This window comes from Haemaphysalis longicornis, unplaced genomic scaffold (genome assembly GCF_048455015.1).
Source record: "Haemaphysalis longicornis isolate Haplotype H1 unplaced genomic scaffold, Haemaphysalis longicornis Haplotype H1 scaffold_1, whole genome shotgun sequence".
In the NCBI taxonomy this organism is placed as follows: Eukaryota; Metazoa; Arthropoda; class Arachnida; order Ixodida; family Ixodidae; genus Haemaphysalis; species Haemaphysalis longicornis.
In genome coordinates, this window is record NW_027526203.1 from 323,428,214 (window position 1) to 323,446,187 (window position 17,974).

Sequence of the window (17,974 nt, forward strand, 5' to 3'; positions counted from 1 at the left end):
CTTTAACTTCCGTTGTGTTTGTGTTTTGAAAGACCATGGCTGCGTTTTTTGCGTCTATGAAGATGCCGCAGGACATGATAAGAAAGGCCAGCGGGATTTTTTTTTTTTACCCCACCTTGTGTTCACAATGCCGAAGGCGGCTGCTTATCAGCGCAACGTACTGGTGGTGGAAACCTTCGCGCGGCTCGCTTGTTCGGAAACAGCGGTGGCTTATCTGCACAATGTTCTAAAGCGTGAACCGCATGGAGCGATTTCTCGCGAAAACGTGCAGCGCACGCCGCAGGCGCGGCGACGCCGGCGCGGATACAACTGGCGTAATGTGTGCGGCGCAGTAAGAGGCGGCAACATGGCGTCGGCACTGGCCGTGAAGCGGTGCAGGCAGCTCCAGCGACAACTTCTAACCGCTCACTGAAATGCTGCACGAGGCGCAAGCGAAGATGCTCATGCAAGAAAAGAGCTGATAATGTGACCGCAAAGTGGAATATAAACTGCCATCCACGCTGCTTGTGAAAGCGCCCATCCAAAAATACCGCGGTGGTAAGCCTAAACTAAAGCCCCATCATCTGATCGAGGGACTTTAGCCTAAACACCTCTGGCATGGCTAGCCGGCTCGGGGCGCTTTGAATCTCCCGCCATTAGGTGCGCGTCTTTCCATTTGTGCAAGTCGTCAGGCTCCTCCCACTGCCACGCGAAGAAGCCACCGCGAGCGCGGAATCGTAGACGCGAGCCTGAAAAAAACGCACGCGCAACGCCGATGTGCACAATTCGTGTGCGAAAACGGGCCATGCGGTTCACGATTAATAGAAACAACTTGCCACGCGCGGACGGGGAGCCGGTCGCTATCTTCCGAGGTGCATCAAGCAAGGACAGCTGTGGTTATCACGTACGCGCGAACTAAAGGGTACCTATTTTTTTCTTCTGTGTCGAAGTTAGAGGAGAGCAAGGGGTGCGCGCTGCGTCAGATGGCCGATTTCATCATTTCTTTTTTTCTTTTGCTACCCTAAAACGATGCCCCAGCCGTGCCGGTCGATCAGCAGACCCACCGAAAAACCTCACTATAAACGGTGTTGTGGTTTGGCCAACCGCATCTTAAGCAGCATGCTTATGCATTGAGTTCTATGGGAGGCAAACCGGTGGTCACAAAAACCCACGTTGTATCCGGTCCTGCACTATAAGCGGTTACGTTATAAATGGTCTACACTGTACGGTATTTGCTCTCACACGCCGCAGCCTTCCCATGTGCCCACCTTGAGAAGCAGCAGTTCCAGGGCCGGCTTGTGGGCCATGAGCTGCCGGTAGACCTTGTCCGCTTTCTCGAGCAGGGCGTTGATCGAGGCCACTGCCTTCTTGCGGTCCTCCTCCCCCTCAATGGGGTCCACCGCACAGCAAGGCTTGGCCGTCAAGGTGTAGTCAAACTTGGCGTACTTGCAGAAGCCGCACGAGTTGCACAGGAAGGGGTCCTTCTCGTCGTAGTTGATGGCGCGGCACTTGTGGCACTGGAACACGTTCTCCCCACAGTTGGCACACACGCCCGGGTTGGCCGGCACCGAGGCGCTGCAGCGGGGGCACTGCAGGGTCTCCGACGAGGCCTGCACGTTCTCGTAGAAGTCGGCGTACTCGATCATCAGGTTGCAGGCCACGATGGGCAGGGGAAAGTCCATCTTGAGCTCCGTCTGGCCAGCGGCCAGGGAGCAGCGCTTGGCCCGGTGCCACATGGCGGGCCTATTCTTGAGCTCCACCACAGACTGCACCGAGCGGTTGTTGTAGTAGATGTTGATGGCCCGCACCATCTTGCTCCGCTTGAGGTCCCCGATGCGGAGCACGATGCGCGACACGGTGTGCGAGCCCACCAGCTTGACAATCTGGGTGGAGGTGGTGAAGCGGGAGTCCACCTTGATGGCCGACAGCTTGATGTTGGCATAGGCCACCTCAGGGTTGTTGCACACGAGGCAGGGCTCACTCTCCAGGTAGTATCCGTCCATCTCCACCAAGCCGCGGATCGAGTTGTACAGGCTCGAGTTGGGGTGGTTGGAGAGCAGCTGGTTCTGCTGGTGCAGCACGGCCAGCGCTTTCTCTGTTATTGTTCGGTCAGGCTGTGGGGACTGCGATTGTTGGAAAAGAGAACACGTGAGCAGGGAGAGCACTGGCACACAACTCCTTAGAGCACTGTGACAGGAAAAGATTTTAGGCCAGTGCTGGCTTTTGCGACGCATAATTCCACGTCTCAGTTTTCAGTGGAAGGCAAGCGCAGTTATTACAAAGACAATTTGGACACACTATGATGAGTCTCGACAGAAGGCGAAAATCGGTAGGACCTTCAGTACTGCGACATTACAGTAAAACCTCGTTACAAGAGACACCCACGGGAACCAAAAAATGTGTCTCTTGTAACCAAGGTCTCTTGTATGGAATGTTGCTAACATGGCGAACATAGGAAAACCAACCAAACCGCTTCCATTCAAATGTCTCTTATAACCAAGTGCCTCTTGTAACAGTGTCTCTTGTAACGAGGTTTTACTGTATACCCGGCACACCTGCACCCATCCGTTGTGCAACAGTGCCCACCTTGAGCGTGAAGTAGCCGAGCAGGTCAACAAACTGGGCTGCCTTGCGCCCGTAGGAGGGCAGCTGGGGCCAGAGGTCCCACATGAGGGCCAGCAGGGCCTCCCGGTGCGGCGGCTGCGAGTGCCGGTGCAGCTGGTGCAGCAGTGAGTGGGCCTGCCAGCGCACGGCCGTGGAGTTGCACTCGAGCAGGAAGGCCAGCACAAACTGGCCCAGCAGGGGCCGCTCCACCGAGCCGTGCACCTGCTGCGCCAGCAGTGCGCACTGGGACTCCTCCTCCGACGACTCGTCCGCCTCCTCGGATGCCTCGCGCTCGCTGCGCCGGTGCTGCTGCTGCTGCTTGAAAGGCGAGCCCCCGTGCGGAGGCGGTTGCGATGACCGGCCGCCGGACCCACCCCCCTGCTGCTGCGTGGCGCTGGAGGAGGAGGACGAGGGAGATGGTGGCGAGCCACACAGGGCACACTGCAGCAACTGCAGGATGATGGAGGCCACGCCGTCGTCCAGCTGGAAGCTCACCTGCACCACACGAAAGGGCGCTCGCGGGGTGAGCAAGTGGCCAGCCATGCCGCCAGAACACGTGGGCCGAGGACAAGGGTAAAATGTTCCCAAATCCCAAACTGGGCTCGCACATGCCAATGCAGCACAAGGGCTTGTGACATGTACCAAAGGGCAGGGTACAGATTAATCTTGAAGCAATGTGGATCTTGAATAGACACCACAACATCGTATACGCAGGCAATTTTGTTTTCTGCCTCCACCTGAAAAACAGCCACAGCTCCTGGGCACTGGACAAGTGATCTCAAGCTCGGTGGCACTACACCTGAGCCCGTGAACCCCACAACAGCAAAAACAGTGGCTAAGACAACTCCCAGCAGCAGCAGCAGCTGCCTCCCTTCTGTCCTTGATAATGGCTTTGCACAGCTCTTGCACAATAGGCGTGCACGTTTTATGACAGCTGTTTGACAGACGGCAGCCGTGGAACATTACTGGCAAGGTACAATAGCCTGTGAAGCGACATGAGAAATAAAGCTCTGTTCCACGCATTGCCTGCAGCACAAACAGTGCATCCCACAGCTGACGGCTCCCCCAGGGCAAGCGAACGAAGGCCCTTTCCCAGGAGGGGCCCACCTGGAAGAGGAAGGGCAGCACGGTGCTGTCCCGCTGGCAGTAGCGCTGCCAGTTGGCCGTGCGCGAAGTGGCCACCTCAGCACAGGCCTTGAGGTGCTCCACGACCAGGATGAGGGCGTCGTACGGCAGCGCCGCCGCAGGCGTGGCCCCGCACACGGCCCGGGCGCCCGTGAGGTGCGACTCGAGGGCGTGGAGGTCGCGCAGCTGCCGGTACTTCTCCTTGGAGCCACACAGGAAGAGCAGCAGCTTGCGCACCTGGCGCCGGATGAAGGGCGTCTGCTGCACCATCATGTACTCGCACAGGTACGAGTACCACGTGGGGCCAAAGCTGGGCGCCACACAGCCGGGGGGCACCACGGCCCACACTTTCTTCACCTGCGCACGGGGGGAAGGGAGGGGGGGGGACGGTGTAGCGGCCACGCGCACACGCACGGCTGAAAAATGACACGCACTTGATCCGAAAATCCTTGCACCCGCCAGCAGCTTTGCTGCCTACATAAACCCAAGCTCAACTATTTCTGGTTTTGGGGCCTGTGGTTGGAGTTTCTTATTCTAGAGATCTCTGGGCTTTAATTGTGGGCCATTACGTCAGAAATAGGAGCTCATCGATGGGCAACTTTGCCACCTTAGAAAAGCACAACTCGCACAGGCATACAAGCATGTGTGCAGAGAATCACTTTTCCCTTCAGTGCAAGGCAAATGCTCCAAGATGAACTGCTTTGCGGGCATGCCATGCCCCACTGTAGACACACACACGGAGAGGGGCACTGCTGGAGTATATGAGCCCACCCACAACTGAAAGAGCATCCGTCACCTGATAAGGTAGGCGCAAGGCCATCTCAGTCAACAGCTGAGGGTAGGCCTCGAAGACATCGTTGGCATGGCCCTTGACGTACTGGCGCAGGAAGAAGGGAGACATGTCCGGGGGTGGTGACGCAGGGTGGGGTTTCAGGAGCGGGGGCCCCGTACTGCCACTGCTGCTGCCCCCGGGGGCCTCCGAGTCAGCACTCTGGGCCCCCTTCCAGTGTTCCAGCAGAGTGCCCAGCACCTGCAGAGTGCAGCACAAAGTGCACTGGAAAAAGTCTGCCACATAGGGTCCAACATACTGAGCCAATATTAGAACTCCTCCCCAGTACAGTGCTTCCGCCACCCCTGCCCTCCATAGTGGTTCAGAGGCTCACCAAATTACGTTTACACCCAAATAAAACATTGGGGCAAAATGTATTCCTCTGCACCTCACTGAAAAATTCCCCGCATTTCCCCAAGGGGAAGAATGTGAAAGTGCGAATGCACGAGTTGAATTTGCGCGGTTCGGTAATGTTCGCGAAAGAGAGATCACACACACACACACAACTACAAAGAAAGAAAGATGCATTTATTCACAGACACCTATTTGTGTTGTCGTTGTACTTGATTGCTAGAGCGGATCTCAGCTTTGAAATTTCGTGTCAGTACTCCTTTAAGCAGGTGCATTAGCCCTTCTCACGCCCGATTCTTGGCCAATCCCCCACGTGGGTATGTGCCATGTCAGCGGCCAGGCAGCGCGCGCCCATCTCCCCCCGTTGCCAAGGAAGACGAGGAGATTCCTGGCCAATCCCCCACGTGGGTATGTGCCATGTCAGCGGCCAGGCTGCGCGCGCCCATCTCCACGTGCGCAGACATCGCCGGTGGACGCAGGTTCAGGGTCGCTTAAGAAGTGCATTGCACTTAAAACTTTTGGATTACTCTTATACATAGTCAAGTCCACTTATAACAATACAGTTTATAACATATTCACCCAGCAATAAAGCCTCACTTTGGATTGCCGGAATCTGTCTACGGCATGCGAGTACCCGAACACATGCGATTCCGCTGGGGCTAGTGTACGGCGTGTAGCACTTTCTCTGGCGAAGCTAGCCGGGTTAGCCCACATGTTGCAGAATTGTGTTAGTCATGTGGTGTTCCATTGCTATTATTTTTTGGCTCTTTAGCTACTATACATTTTTCTTTACTTTGTGTCTTTTGTGCACCATGCTGTTTGTGGGCACTTATCAGGTGACTAAACGGATAAATAAATAAAAATAAGCACCAGTAAAAGCATGCAAGAAATATCCCCTCCTGGAAGTTTTTCAGCAGGATGGGAGCGCAGAGTACAGGAGACTGGGGCCCTCACCTGGAGGCAGTGGTCCACAATGCCACTGGCATGAAGGGCCACGGCGGCAGAGGTGCTGCAGTAGTTCTGGCAAGTGGTGTCGCTTGGGTTGGCAGAGGCCTTGGCCGAGCTTTTGATGCGCGACATCATGATGCTTAGCAGCCGCATTACAATCAGCTGCTCCTCCGAGGACGGGCTCCTCTCCACCACTCGCGCCACGTTGCGGTCCAGCTCCCCAATCAGGCTGCTCAGCAGGCAGTCCAGGGTGGCCCTGTCGCGCTCATCCTCGCTGTCCAAGTCCGAGCTCAACATTAGGATCACCTGCGGGCACGGGGCAAGAACGGTACAGCTGTGTGTTTGCAGGCCCTGCACCGCAACTGATTGGGTTCTGCTTTCCCCTACTCAATAAAACATCTCCAAGACGCAATCTTCCTGTTGCAAAAGCTCTATTTGATTCAGATGCGGTTCACGAGACTATAGCACAGAAATTTCAGTGGTACTGGTATGAAACGTTTTCAGCACTCCCACATGTATTTAATAGGGGTGTGTGAATGCTGAATAGTAACTTCCGAAATTAATATCAAATTGAACTAGGAAAAAAGGCTGAATAAAGAATCAAATATCGAATATCAAAATTTCCCAGGCCTCGATTTTCCACAGGTTTTTGTGCAAAAACAGGTGCTTCACATGTTTGGGAGTCATAACGTTCATTTTGCAATCTGAAGCATGCTCCTTTTAACTCTCACTCGCAGCAGTCCAGTCGTCGAACCACCAAGCGGCGGTACTTCAGGAACCTGGAGCGGACAAGATGCGCGTTGAAGAACAATTTGCACAAAGTTGCTGTATTGAAATCATAGGCAACGACTAGAAAACCCCTCACAACTCCGAAGTGAGCCCTTTGCGAGCATGAGTAATGTGATGCAAAAACAGCACAACCACGATGAGGCCTTCTTCGGAAGGACATGGCGAGCGTGAACGACACGTTGTGGAAAGAAGGCTCACACTACTGCTGCCGTTGACGTGCCAGTGCTGCGCTATGTAAGGGTGGCTTGCCACGACACCACGATCAGGGAACACAAGGTAGCACTCCTTTGGAAGCCCGTAGTGAACATCAAGGATATTGTTGCGTCTTAGTAGACGGAGGTGCAGACAGCATGATGGTGATGTACCTATTTATTAGGCGTAGCGCTACACCGAAGAGTACAGGCAGCACGGCGAGTCTCAGCGAAGATGGTTGAATCAGTCTGGCCCGCGAGCGGTGGACCCACACATTTGCGTCGTCGTCTTCGAACACGTAGCATGGCACGTAGCACTCACTGGGGATTGAACTCTGCAGGGCGATCACCCACACCGCAAGCAGGGGATCGCGGCTTGACAAATATCCACGAGACAATATGTAACGGAGGTATGGCTTGAACTGACTGCTCATTGGTTCAACAAAGGTGTAGTAAAGGCAGTAAAACCATTGTTCCAATTTGTAGGGGTGTGCGAATATTCGAAACTTCGAATATTCGATTCGAATTTTTTGTATTCGATTTGATTCGAACGACACTTTTATTGTTCGAAATATTCAAACCACCCAAAACTAAAAAAAAAAAAAAAAAAAAAAAAAAAAAAAAATCAGAGCGTGTCTCAGCAGCAAAGTCGCGGAGCATATACACGGCGAACGGTACGTGCTTTCGCAGACTGTATCGGTGTTTATTCGTAGTTACAGTGGACTCTCGATGATACGATTCTGGGGGTGCGAATTTCGGGATGATACGAATTTAAAAGCCCCGGCGAAATTGCATTGTTTGCAATGGGAAAAATTTCGGCTGTTACGAACGGACCTGCGCGGCCCGGCGGAAGAAACGAACGAGCCGGCGAGGCACCCGACTGCCGAGCGAGCAAGTGACGGCTCTCGCTCCCCTGTTTGTCACTCTTTCTTCAGAAACGGCCGGGCTGTTGTTTTCTGCTCGTGAAAACGCTCTGCGCACGCCCAAGGCGCGCTGACACCGCCGCGAAATCACCCCCACGCTGCGCGCGGCGCGGCCGGCGGCGTCAATATGGCGTCGGCTCCAGCCGCGAAGTGGCGCGGGCGCTCGAGCGACCGCTTCTAACCGATCTTTAAAATGCGGCTCAAGGGAGACACGAAGTTGCTTGTGCGGTAAAGGAGCTGATAATGCATGCGAAAACGGTACTATAAAACATCATCCGCGCCGCTAGTGAAAGTGCCCATAAAATATTTGCCAGGGTGCTAAGCCTAACCATCTCCGGCGGAGCCAAGCCGGCCGGCTGTCTCGATTTCATCGCAAGTAGTCGGGCACCTCCATTCTGCCGCGTGCGTCGTGCGTCATTTTCTGACCGAGGTAGGCGCTACCGCGGGTGCGAAATCGTCAATGCGGGCGTGAAAATACAGCGCTCGCAGAGCCGAGGCGAGGGAATCGCGTGCAAAAACGCACCATGCGTTCCACGCTTGGCTGTTGCGGCGTGTAGCGAGCTTGGGCACAGCGAGTGAGGAGACGAGCACGAAGCTTTACGGCTTTACGTGCTCCAGAAAGGACTGCTTTGCGACACGGGGGTTAAAAAAAAGAAGAAAAAATCGCGAATTTTTTCACGCGAAAGTAAGAAAAGAAATAAACGAAAACTTTTTCCAGCGCTCAATTTTTTGTCCTGTGTTAGTTTATACAAATTTCGGATGATACGAATATTTTTCGCGGTACCACGAGATTAGTATCATCGAGATTTTACTGTATCAGCGCCCGGCAATGTGCACGGGCTCGGGCATGCCAGCCACTAGTGTCTCAAGTGAGCGGCTGTTTGCGGTATCTGGTGGAGTCGTGACGAGCAGGAGGTTGTCACTGCTCCCCGAACATGTCGAGCAGTTAACCTTTCTCCATGTTCACATTTAAGTGAGTGCAGACCTTAACCTGTTGAGTACAATGGTATTGTGTAATTCCTAATTTTACTTTGTGTGATTTGTTGTGCAATAAAGTTGCAGTTTTTGTGTCTCTAGATGGTGAAAACTTTGATTTTACAAAAAACAATAAGTATTCGTATTCGAAAAATATTTGATTCGATTCGAACTTTGTTTTTATTATTCGAATTCGCTTCGAAATTAAAAAAATTGATATTCGCACACCCCTACCAATTTGTCCTCTGCGGTTGAGGACGTAAACAAAAACATGCAATAAGCATACAGCCACTGCATGCAAAAATGCCATAACTTTTAAATTAATGGAGGCGAAACCAAGAACACAACAAACACAGCAGCTTTACCGGAAGCTGCCCTAACATGTAAACATATGATCTCTGAATTCAAAATGGCGGCCAGAGTTGACGGAATCGACACTGATTTTATCGATGCAGTCGCACATTACACTGTGCTGAATGACAGCTTCTACAAGGCATGCTTGTCGAGAAAGCGCAATTTGGATGAAGCTTGTTGAGTAGACAGAAAATGAGCAGAAGGTGCAGCAGCAGTGTGTTAGACATTCGAAAAGTCTATCTGAAAAATCGAACAGTAGATATCAGATTCACAAATCAAACTATTCGCAGAGGCACTATTCGATTTGTGCAGTAAAAGCTCCTGAATTTTAACTCCAAGGGGATGCCACCTCAGTCCAAATTAATGAAAGTTCGAACTAACAAATGTGAAGCACAAAAGTCATACAATGCGATTACATGTCAGCAATTGAATGCTTGAAAAAGGTCGTAATTTGAAGGCGAAAGCTAGCACTTTTCCTTAACGAGTAAATGTAGCAGAAGGCTTCCTTTCCATGTACTCCAGAACCGAAGAAGAGAGAGGTAGCACTCCACCCGGTCATTACTTCCGAGCGATGGCCACACTGGTGCATACGCTTGTGACCTCAGAAATGCTATCAGTCAGCACGCCCCACACCCTGAACTCATGTCCACGTCAACGAAGTCCGCAAAGGAACTCCTTCCAAAACGTCCGCTATGGAGGTTTCAGACTGCTTTTACCCACTTTAACTTCTGTTTTTCTCTCCTTTCCGGAGGCGATTCAGCCTCATGTGTAGGCAGCGGGGCCCATTCTCTGGCCATGCACCAGGCTCCAAGCTGCCGGAGTGGTGGCGCGTAATTCGAATTATCCATGGCGGAGGTCCCTCGTGCCGAGTTAATGGCTTTTCAATACATAGGATTCTATGAAGACTTGGCTGGACCGAATCGTACAGTTTGATTTATCCAAAAATTTGAATGATTGACGTTTGAAATAATAAGCTTTCACTGTGTTCAAATATTTAAGTATTCGCACACCCATAGTTTAAAATCAAGCAATGTACAGGCACTGCCATCTGCTAATCATACTTGCCTCCATCTTCGTTACGCCAAACTAAATGGTGACAAGGTGTAGTTCGGTTTATGTACCTTTAAGTCTGACAAAAATTTCCAAGGTTACCACAACTGCCGGCTGTTCCAACTACTGTGCACCTCAACGGCCTGGAAGTGCACGAGGTTCTACATTGCAGCAGTACGGTGGCTGTACCATGATCGTTCCAAGCAACATGAGGCCAGGCACCACCAAAGCTGCAGTGAATTGTGCACTCTGGAGCAGTGCACTGCAAACTGGTACAGGCATTGTTGGGAACCACGTCTGATTTGAATGAACCTGATGACAAAAACATTACTTCTCATCGGCAGTTATGTAACCACTGGATTTGGTGACTTGTCTCTGGTGCTGCCACTCAAAAGAACTTGGTTGTTGACTTGCAGAGTTGACGGCAATGAGTTTGAGACACGACGCTTCGTGGCTTAGGCAGAAATAGCTGCGGATACGTGCAAACAGAGGTTGGTGCACAGCTATCCTGTTGATCTGTCCCCATTCCCTCCATGAGTGCTCACCAAGCGATTCTTGAAGCTGCATCTCAGATGGTTGCAATGCGTGGAGAGTGTCGGACTTGCACCTGGAGTTGGGGTCGCCAAAATCACACCTTGGTTCACTGAAGATGCTTGTGCAGAAGGTGCCAAATGTGGTTTCTTCAAGGGCTCAGTACAGTGGGGCGGCAGCACAGATGTGGCAGCTAGCAGACTGCTCTAGGAGTGAAAGTGCAGCAGTCACCCCAAGTTGCCATCGCAGAGCTGCCACCTGTGAGGGGTGGCATGGCTGTCGTCGTCCTTGTGCGGTTGCAACGTGGAGGCCCAGACAATGTGGGCACACTGATGTGAAGCAGGAGGACCTCAACATTGGTGGAGCAAGGCTCAGCGGCTGGCACGGGTGGTTTCAGGAACTGACCACAGTGTGAAAGAAGGAAGGCCCTGCGCTTGTAAGGGTGGGCTCCAGGTTCTGGCAAGGTGGAAGAGTAGCAGCTCATGTGTCAGGAAGTAATGATCCTGCTGCACCATGACACCGTAAAGGTAAAAGAAGTGCGCAATCTGGCAGAGAAACTTGGGGGTTTTTGGGAAGAATGGCGGGCAGGATGGCAAGGCCACTGTATTCAGCAAAGGGGTCAAGTTAAATCTCCAGAAGTCAAATGATTGGGCGCAGCCATAGATGCTATAACATAGCTTTATGCTCTGGCCACAGGCTCGTTGCTGGGATGCCAGGAAGTTTGTGGACCATCCAACAAGCATCCTGCTTCAATGTTTGGCACGGCATGCAAGCCATCATGATGACCTCGAGGTGGCCGAGGCTGCTCACTGAATACCAGGAGAGTGCCGCGTAGGTCATGTGTATGCCGCGTAGGCCATGGCAATGCTGTGGCAATGCCGGAGTCGATGTGCCGTAGCTTGAAGTGTGATGCCATTTCATGGAACCAGGATCCGTGGTAGTGGTGCTCGAAGGCCAGGAAGTGGGGCAGAACCGAGGACGAGGTAGGGCTCCATGCTGCCGATGTCTCTGATCAGCAATATGTACGCAGCTGACATGAAGAGGGGTGCAGCAAAGCCTACATTTATTTATGGTTGCCAAGAGGCGGCAACATGGGCGTGTGAAATAGAGAGGGCCTGTAGAGTCGGCCGAGCAGAGGGGAAGCCATGATTTGCGATGTGTCATCGAACTTGGTGGGTGGTGGTGATGATGCTGCTACACTGGTCGTTATCAACCATTAGTGTGCCGGGACCCCTTTGGGCTTTGAAAAGGGATGGGGGACCCCGTAATATAGATTCGTGCCACAGTGTCAAACAATTTGCATTGCAGCTAAATTCGCCCACACACTTATTAACTGCCCATATTGCTTTTATGCTTATACATGCGTCATTTCGTCGACCAACTTGCTATTGCAGCTGAAGCATTAATGTGGTTCCTTTTGTGTGCCTGGCTGTTTTTTGCATAGCTGATGAGCAGTGCAAAAAAATTGGCTCCAATCAGCGCCGTGAAGGTGGTTGGACTGCGAAGCCGTAAACAACACCCTCAACGATTACCCATGCGGCGTCACTTGAATTCACACACTTGGTTCTACAAAGAGTGAAACCAGAGACTCTGCCAGCCGGTACCTGGGATTCGCCGAAGTGGCGTACTGAACGCAGCAGCGTCGGCAGAAATAAAATGGAGAGGAGCGTCTTTCGAAGTGTGAGGAGGAGGGTGGCACGCGCGGCTATGGCGTCACCTCTCTCATTGCCTCCCCCTCACTCTTGTTTCATGTGTCACCTCCAAAAAGCACCCTCCCCCTCCCCAGGCGCCGAGTACAAGACCATCTCCCTGTCTCTACGTGTGAGCGTAGCTTAGTCGGCATGACGACGGGCTTTCGCTCTACTTCTCTTTGGGTCCAGGTTCGATCCCTGGCGGTGCCAGTAGTTTGTGTTTCCTTGGCTGGTTAGAGGTATACTGCTTCGCAGTAACAGCCAATGTTAAAACATCTGCTCCGCGGAAAAATTATATTTACATGTTGTGCCGGCGAAGCCACCCTTTTTCATAGCCAGCAATGTTTGGCAAATGCAGACAATAGTGGGAGGGAGAGTTTTGGGAGAGGGCTTCGCAGAACCTTTAAATGCCCTTGGGGTCTGCGGACCACCATTTGAGATGCTACACGATAATTCGTATACTAGACCAAGTGTGTACCTACTCTAGATTGCTCAACAAGAGTTTGTGTGTTCTTTTTCCTGACGCAGTCGTTTGAGTAGCACACACGGTTTTGGCCTGCTGCTTCGCTCAATGGGTTTTGTGCCCCACCAAGCTGCTTATTACAGCCTTTGAACCTTCTGCATCTCATAAGGCTCAGCGGTGTTTAATCTAAGCCCTCATCGACGTGCAGGGTAGCATGACCCTCCTTGCTCCTAGCCGGGGATGCAGACAGCTCTGCAAATCACTGAATGCCTAGCCCGCACATGCTTCTAATTAAACAGACAGCTTGCAATGACCTGGACCACACCAAGGTGCTGCCATCATGCTGATGCACCGAAAGTGGCCACCCACCTGCATGAAGGGTATTGCCCGAACGCCGCCGGCCGAGCGCAGCTGGGGCAGGAAGCGCAGCAGCCGGTCAAGCAGGGCGCAGCGCAGGGCATGCAGGCCCCAGGCCGCATCTGGGTCCTCCTGGGGCAGCGCCGGTGGCAGCCCCACCGAGCTGGTCTCCGAGCGGGCTAGGCCCCCCTCGGGCAGGGCGTTGTCCCCGTATGCACTGCTGCGCCCGCTCACGTTGGGCTCTCCGGTCATAGAGTCCGCCCCGCTGCCCCCACTCTCCGAGCCAGCCCCACTGCCGCCCTGCTGCAGGGGAGAGGACAGAACCCCTCAGAAGCCAGTAATGCCACCAATGCTCTGGCAGCTGGGAAGAACGCCGTACATCACCACCTGGGCGCACATTCGCCAAACGTGATGCAACTGACAGGCATGAAAGTAACCTCACTGACACTGCCCTCATTCAAGATGTACAGCCAGTGTGCCTATCGTTACGTGCACACACTACAGGTTCCGTGCCCTGGAAGAACAACCGGCTTTATGGATAACGGCCTGCCCATGCTCGGCGATTCCGCGTGCCCAATTTCGTTATGCTTGTCTGGCTTCTTTTAGTAATTCCCCATGCCACCGCACCGGGTAGCGCTGCATTTAATCCCCACTTCACCACAGCATACGCATTTGCTCGGCCTCGTGTCATTGTCATTTCATCTTTTTCTTAGTCTATAGTGGTCACTCTTTGACGATTCGCCCTGGGGGAAGTGCACACCTTCTGTGGGCTCGACGATGTGCTTAATTAAGGGGGTGTGCGGCTTTCAACTTCGAAAAAATGACCAAAACATTGTTTTATTGAAAGACACATATTCGGCTTTTACGGCTTTTATGTTTTCTATTCTGTGCGTTTACAAAGTTTCTCCGCCGAACATAGTCGAAAAGTGGCACAAAAAAAATACTTCTGCCAGCCGCGGTGGCAAAATATCAGCGCAAAAGGGTGAAAAAAAAAAAAAAAAAAAAAAAAAAAGAAAAAAAAAAAAGAAAATAATAATAATTAAAAAAAAAAAAAAAAACGACAATTTTCGGAGCGCTGTATCTCCTAAACATTGTCACAGGGCGGTGGCACCGTTGATGTTAGATTGGCCTAGCGATCGTCTTTCCGGTTCCGCTCGTCACTTTTATCTTCATTCGATCACAAACGCACAAACGGCAGAAAACAAAGAACGCACAAACGAAGCTAGAAATAGATGCTGAAGCGCTATTCGCCCTCCGGTTGGGGCACGCTAGAATGACCCTCCTGATTGGGTGTTGCAGTAGCAACGCAAGATGGCGGCCGCCTGAACTGCGTAGTGCGCGAGTTCATTTTCGCTGCTTTGGTCGGCCCAAGTTTCTGTTCAATCTGTGGTATTCAACACGGACATTATCGCGATGGGAATGCCTGAGATCACGAGCCAGATTACGGGAAGTTGTGTGGCTCGAAAGGCGGAGGTTATCTAACGCTTCGTGGTGCACGTGATTCTACCGTCACCAGACCCTGGAGGGTGACACGCGGTGTGCACGCTTGTGATAGCGGTTTGCGAAGTGAACTTCTAGTCGGATTTGCGATGTTTACACGCTTAGTTATTGATATGTGTGACAGTGGGCTCGCTAGCCTTGGGAAAGAAACTGTCAACGCGTCAAACGCTGCGGCGCGCACGGCATAGCCACTGCGCATTGGAGCATCACCTGACTGCGCAACCGGTTACAATTGAACGCCAGTAGTTGTAAGTAATTCCTGCGACGTTAGATTTGATTTTAAAAGCGACCTGACCAGCCATATCAGGGATAATCAAAATACGATATGTCGCGGTAAACGTGCGCTGCGATGCGCGCATGCCATATCACCTTTCTTGCGCGTTTCCTGTGCACTTCTAATCATGCAAACAGGTTTGTGTTAGGAATATAGGAATAAAAATATGTTCTCTACATTAAAAATGTACCTTACTGTTGCAGCACAGTGAGTTTTTTAAGGAAATTATTAATACTGATGCATACCTCTATGGCTTAGGGCATACCGACTGGCCTGTGATAAATATTGGATGCCTTGAATGTCAAAAGTACTAAAAAAATGTGCATGCATTGAAGTTGGAGTTATGCAGAATATTATACCAAGCTTCAAAGTAGCTTATTTGTATCCTTGTGGCATGTAAACTTTTGGCAATGAACACCTGCACGTAGGATTACTAAGTTGCTGCTCCAGGCAAGGTTAAAAAAAAAAAAAGAGAGAAAAAGAAAGAGTGCTCCACTTTTTGCCCTGGTGACAACACTGCAAAGGGAAGTTGTCCAGTGCGATACAGCCAACCAGCTAACCTACTTTGCATTGAAAGCCATCTTTCCCCCATTTGGTCTGCAAACTGGGCTATGTACTCTTCACAGAGGAGCTGAAAATGATATTTTGTGGAAAGAAAAAGGCTGGCAAAGGCACTTCAATTTCGAGGAACAGTTTTCCCGATGCCCCATGTTCAAAAGGACACAAAAGGCTACAACCCTGATGACTTTTGATGAGTGAAATCTATGTTGCAACTTCGGAAGCCATTTTCTCAAAACAGTTTTTTTTTTTTTTTTGCCACCTGCGTCGCTTGTTGCGGCAATTTCTTCGTCACTGCTAGGTCTATTTTGATTCAGCCTTTTGCATTACATTTCTTCATGAACAGTTCAGGTCAGCACGCTTTTGGTTTTCCAGATTTAGTTTTTGGAATTTATTTATTCGCATAGTCGTTCACAGTCTACATCCCTGTTGTACATTTATTTACCTCTACAAAACTGAGAACAAAAAATTGTGATGTAAATAAAAATATCTAAGACTGCCACGACCTTATCCATTCATTTGGGAATGCAAAGCACTTAGAACAAGTTTTCTATCACGTTTTTATAAGTCGCTGAAGCTTGGTACAAGGTGAACAGAAAGACAATTTCATAAATAAAAAAGTCTCCAAAATTTTACTTTGAAATTTTAATGGTCTTATCACAGAGGCATTTCCAGTTGCTGTGCCAACTTTCATCAAAATCCTCAAATAAATAAAAAAGTTGATTTCAAAAGCCACGTCCCCCTTTAAATGAGAGCTTTTTAATGCAAAATTGTTGTTACTTTGCTGGGCTGGCGAAAGCATGCACCCGGCTGGCATCGCCCAAACGCGCACCCACCCGGATATCGTCCACAGCTGCTAAATCTTTGCTAATGCATTCCATACCATTCAACGCGTCTCATAGCACGCGTACATCAGAAAGAATAAAACACAAATAGTCAGTGCGTTTTGTTCCATAACAAGGTTCAGAAAAAAATAAACACAAAGAAAGATTCTTTTCACCACGTTCCCATGGCTTCGGTATGGTGCAGAAAAGATATCCTGAAGATAACTGCGGTTCTTTGATCGATTGTGGGGTTTAACGCGCCGACACTTCAAAGGCGATGAGGTGTGCCATAGTGGAGAGCTCCAGATTAATTTTTACCACCCGGGGATCTTCAACGTGTGCTGAAATATCGAAGACACAGGAGTTTTTGCTTTTCACCTCCATAACTGCGGTTCTCACTGCAGGCCACGGTGCAAGATACACTATTAGGTGAGGACACACCTTGCAAAACAAACGTGTGCTTGTCGTTTTAATAAAGTCGCCAAACTGACGCCGCTGAGACCGTTGACTGCAGCGCCCTCCAGCGGCAGTGAAAAGAAGCTGCCCAAATGGCGGCAACTCGGAGGTGTTCGGATCTTTTCGGCTCCTTGTCGGGCTTTCTTGGCAGCTTCGGTAACCCGTCGTCAGCTCGATGTCTGCTTGCCGCGGCTTGGCTGGTTCTGCCGGCCGGTGGAGCAGACGATAATTTGGAGAAGGACGCGCGAAAGCATTTGTGCTCGCCCCAGTGTTTTAACATGTTTTGGGCATGTGTTTTGAGTTGGTAACAATCAAAAGAAAGTATAAAAGACTAAGTCGAAGGGAATGTGTGCCGCGGTAGCCGTTGGGCATTCACACAAGCGAGGTTCCATGCTTGCACAACGAAACAATGGGGTGAAGACGCCTTATTGAGTACACACTGCAACGGCTGGTAAGAAAACGTGACATTATTTAACGTTCCCTGTGATCCTAAGAGAATGAATGCGTGCTCTACAGCCATCCCCAGCAGACCATGATGCTACTTGCAGTCGGCATTTCTCCGAGGGCGAGGTTGTGCAAAACGGTACCTTTAGGAGCTCGGAGGGGAAGTACTACTAAATGTCGAAGAGGTGCGTGCTCGCAGACGATGCAGTGCCGTCGATTTTACAGCCCCCCAGCTACTGAGTGCAAGCAGCAGCAAAAAGAAAGCGCCCGCTGCCGCAACAACGCCCCGACATACAAGAAAAGTAGCCCAGTTTCTGAAATAGATTAAACTAGCAGCGAGCGCGCTGATGTTTCTTCGTTGTAAATGACTGTGCACAACTCGGGTAAGTTCACGCACAAAGCAGCGGAGACGAATCGATGTTGTTGAAGTCAGTGCCAGTGTTTAATGTTGATAGGAGCTGCGTGCGCGTCTACCGTAAAATGCCGATCAAGCACCCCCACCCGTACAAGCGCCCCCCTCTCATTACCTGAGTATTTTGAGTTTTCACGCATTACTGAACAATGGCCCCCCCCCTAGCCCAACCACCGTTGATGGCCCAAACCAATGAAACTGAAACTGCCCAGGAACACTTTTGACTGCGCTCTTGGCTAAACCAGAATCCAATCTAAGAACTCAGGGTAGCCGTTAATTCCGCACACGCTCGCAATTTTGTTATGTCATCTGACATAGCCGAATGTGCTTATGACTTTGTGACAGC

The 17,974-nt window shown here is 51.0% G+C and overlaps 1 protein-coding gene across 5 annotated transcripts in view; it reads right to left on the reverse strand.

Annotated features, from left to right (window-relative positions):
- Poe (E3 ubiquitin-protein ligase-like protein poe) overlaps window positions 1-17,974 on the reverse strand; it is a 278,680-nt gene that overhangs the window by 85,197 nt on the left and 175,509 nt on the right. For all 5 annotated transcript variants that reach the window (XM_077682762.1, XM_077682782.1, XM_077682776.1 and 2 more), the window contains 6 exons: window positions 13,173-13,463; window positions 5,843-6,142; window positions 4,505-4,738; window positions 3,691-4,065; window positions 2,566-3,078; window positions 1,248-2,102 (listed from right to left, as the gene is read on the reverse strand). In XM_077682762.1, coding sequence (XP_077538888.1) covers window positions 1,248-2,102; window positions 2,566-3,078; window positions 3,691-4,065; window positions 4,505-4,738; window positions 5,843-6,142; window positions 13,173-13,463 — 2,568 coding nt within the window. The remainder of the gene's footprint in view (window positions 1-1,247; window positions 2,103-2,565; window positions 3,079-3,690; window positions 4,066-4,504; window positions 4,739-5,842; window positions 6,143-13,172; window positions 13,464-17,974) is intronic.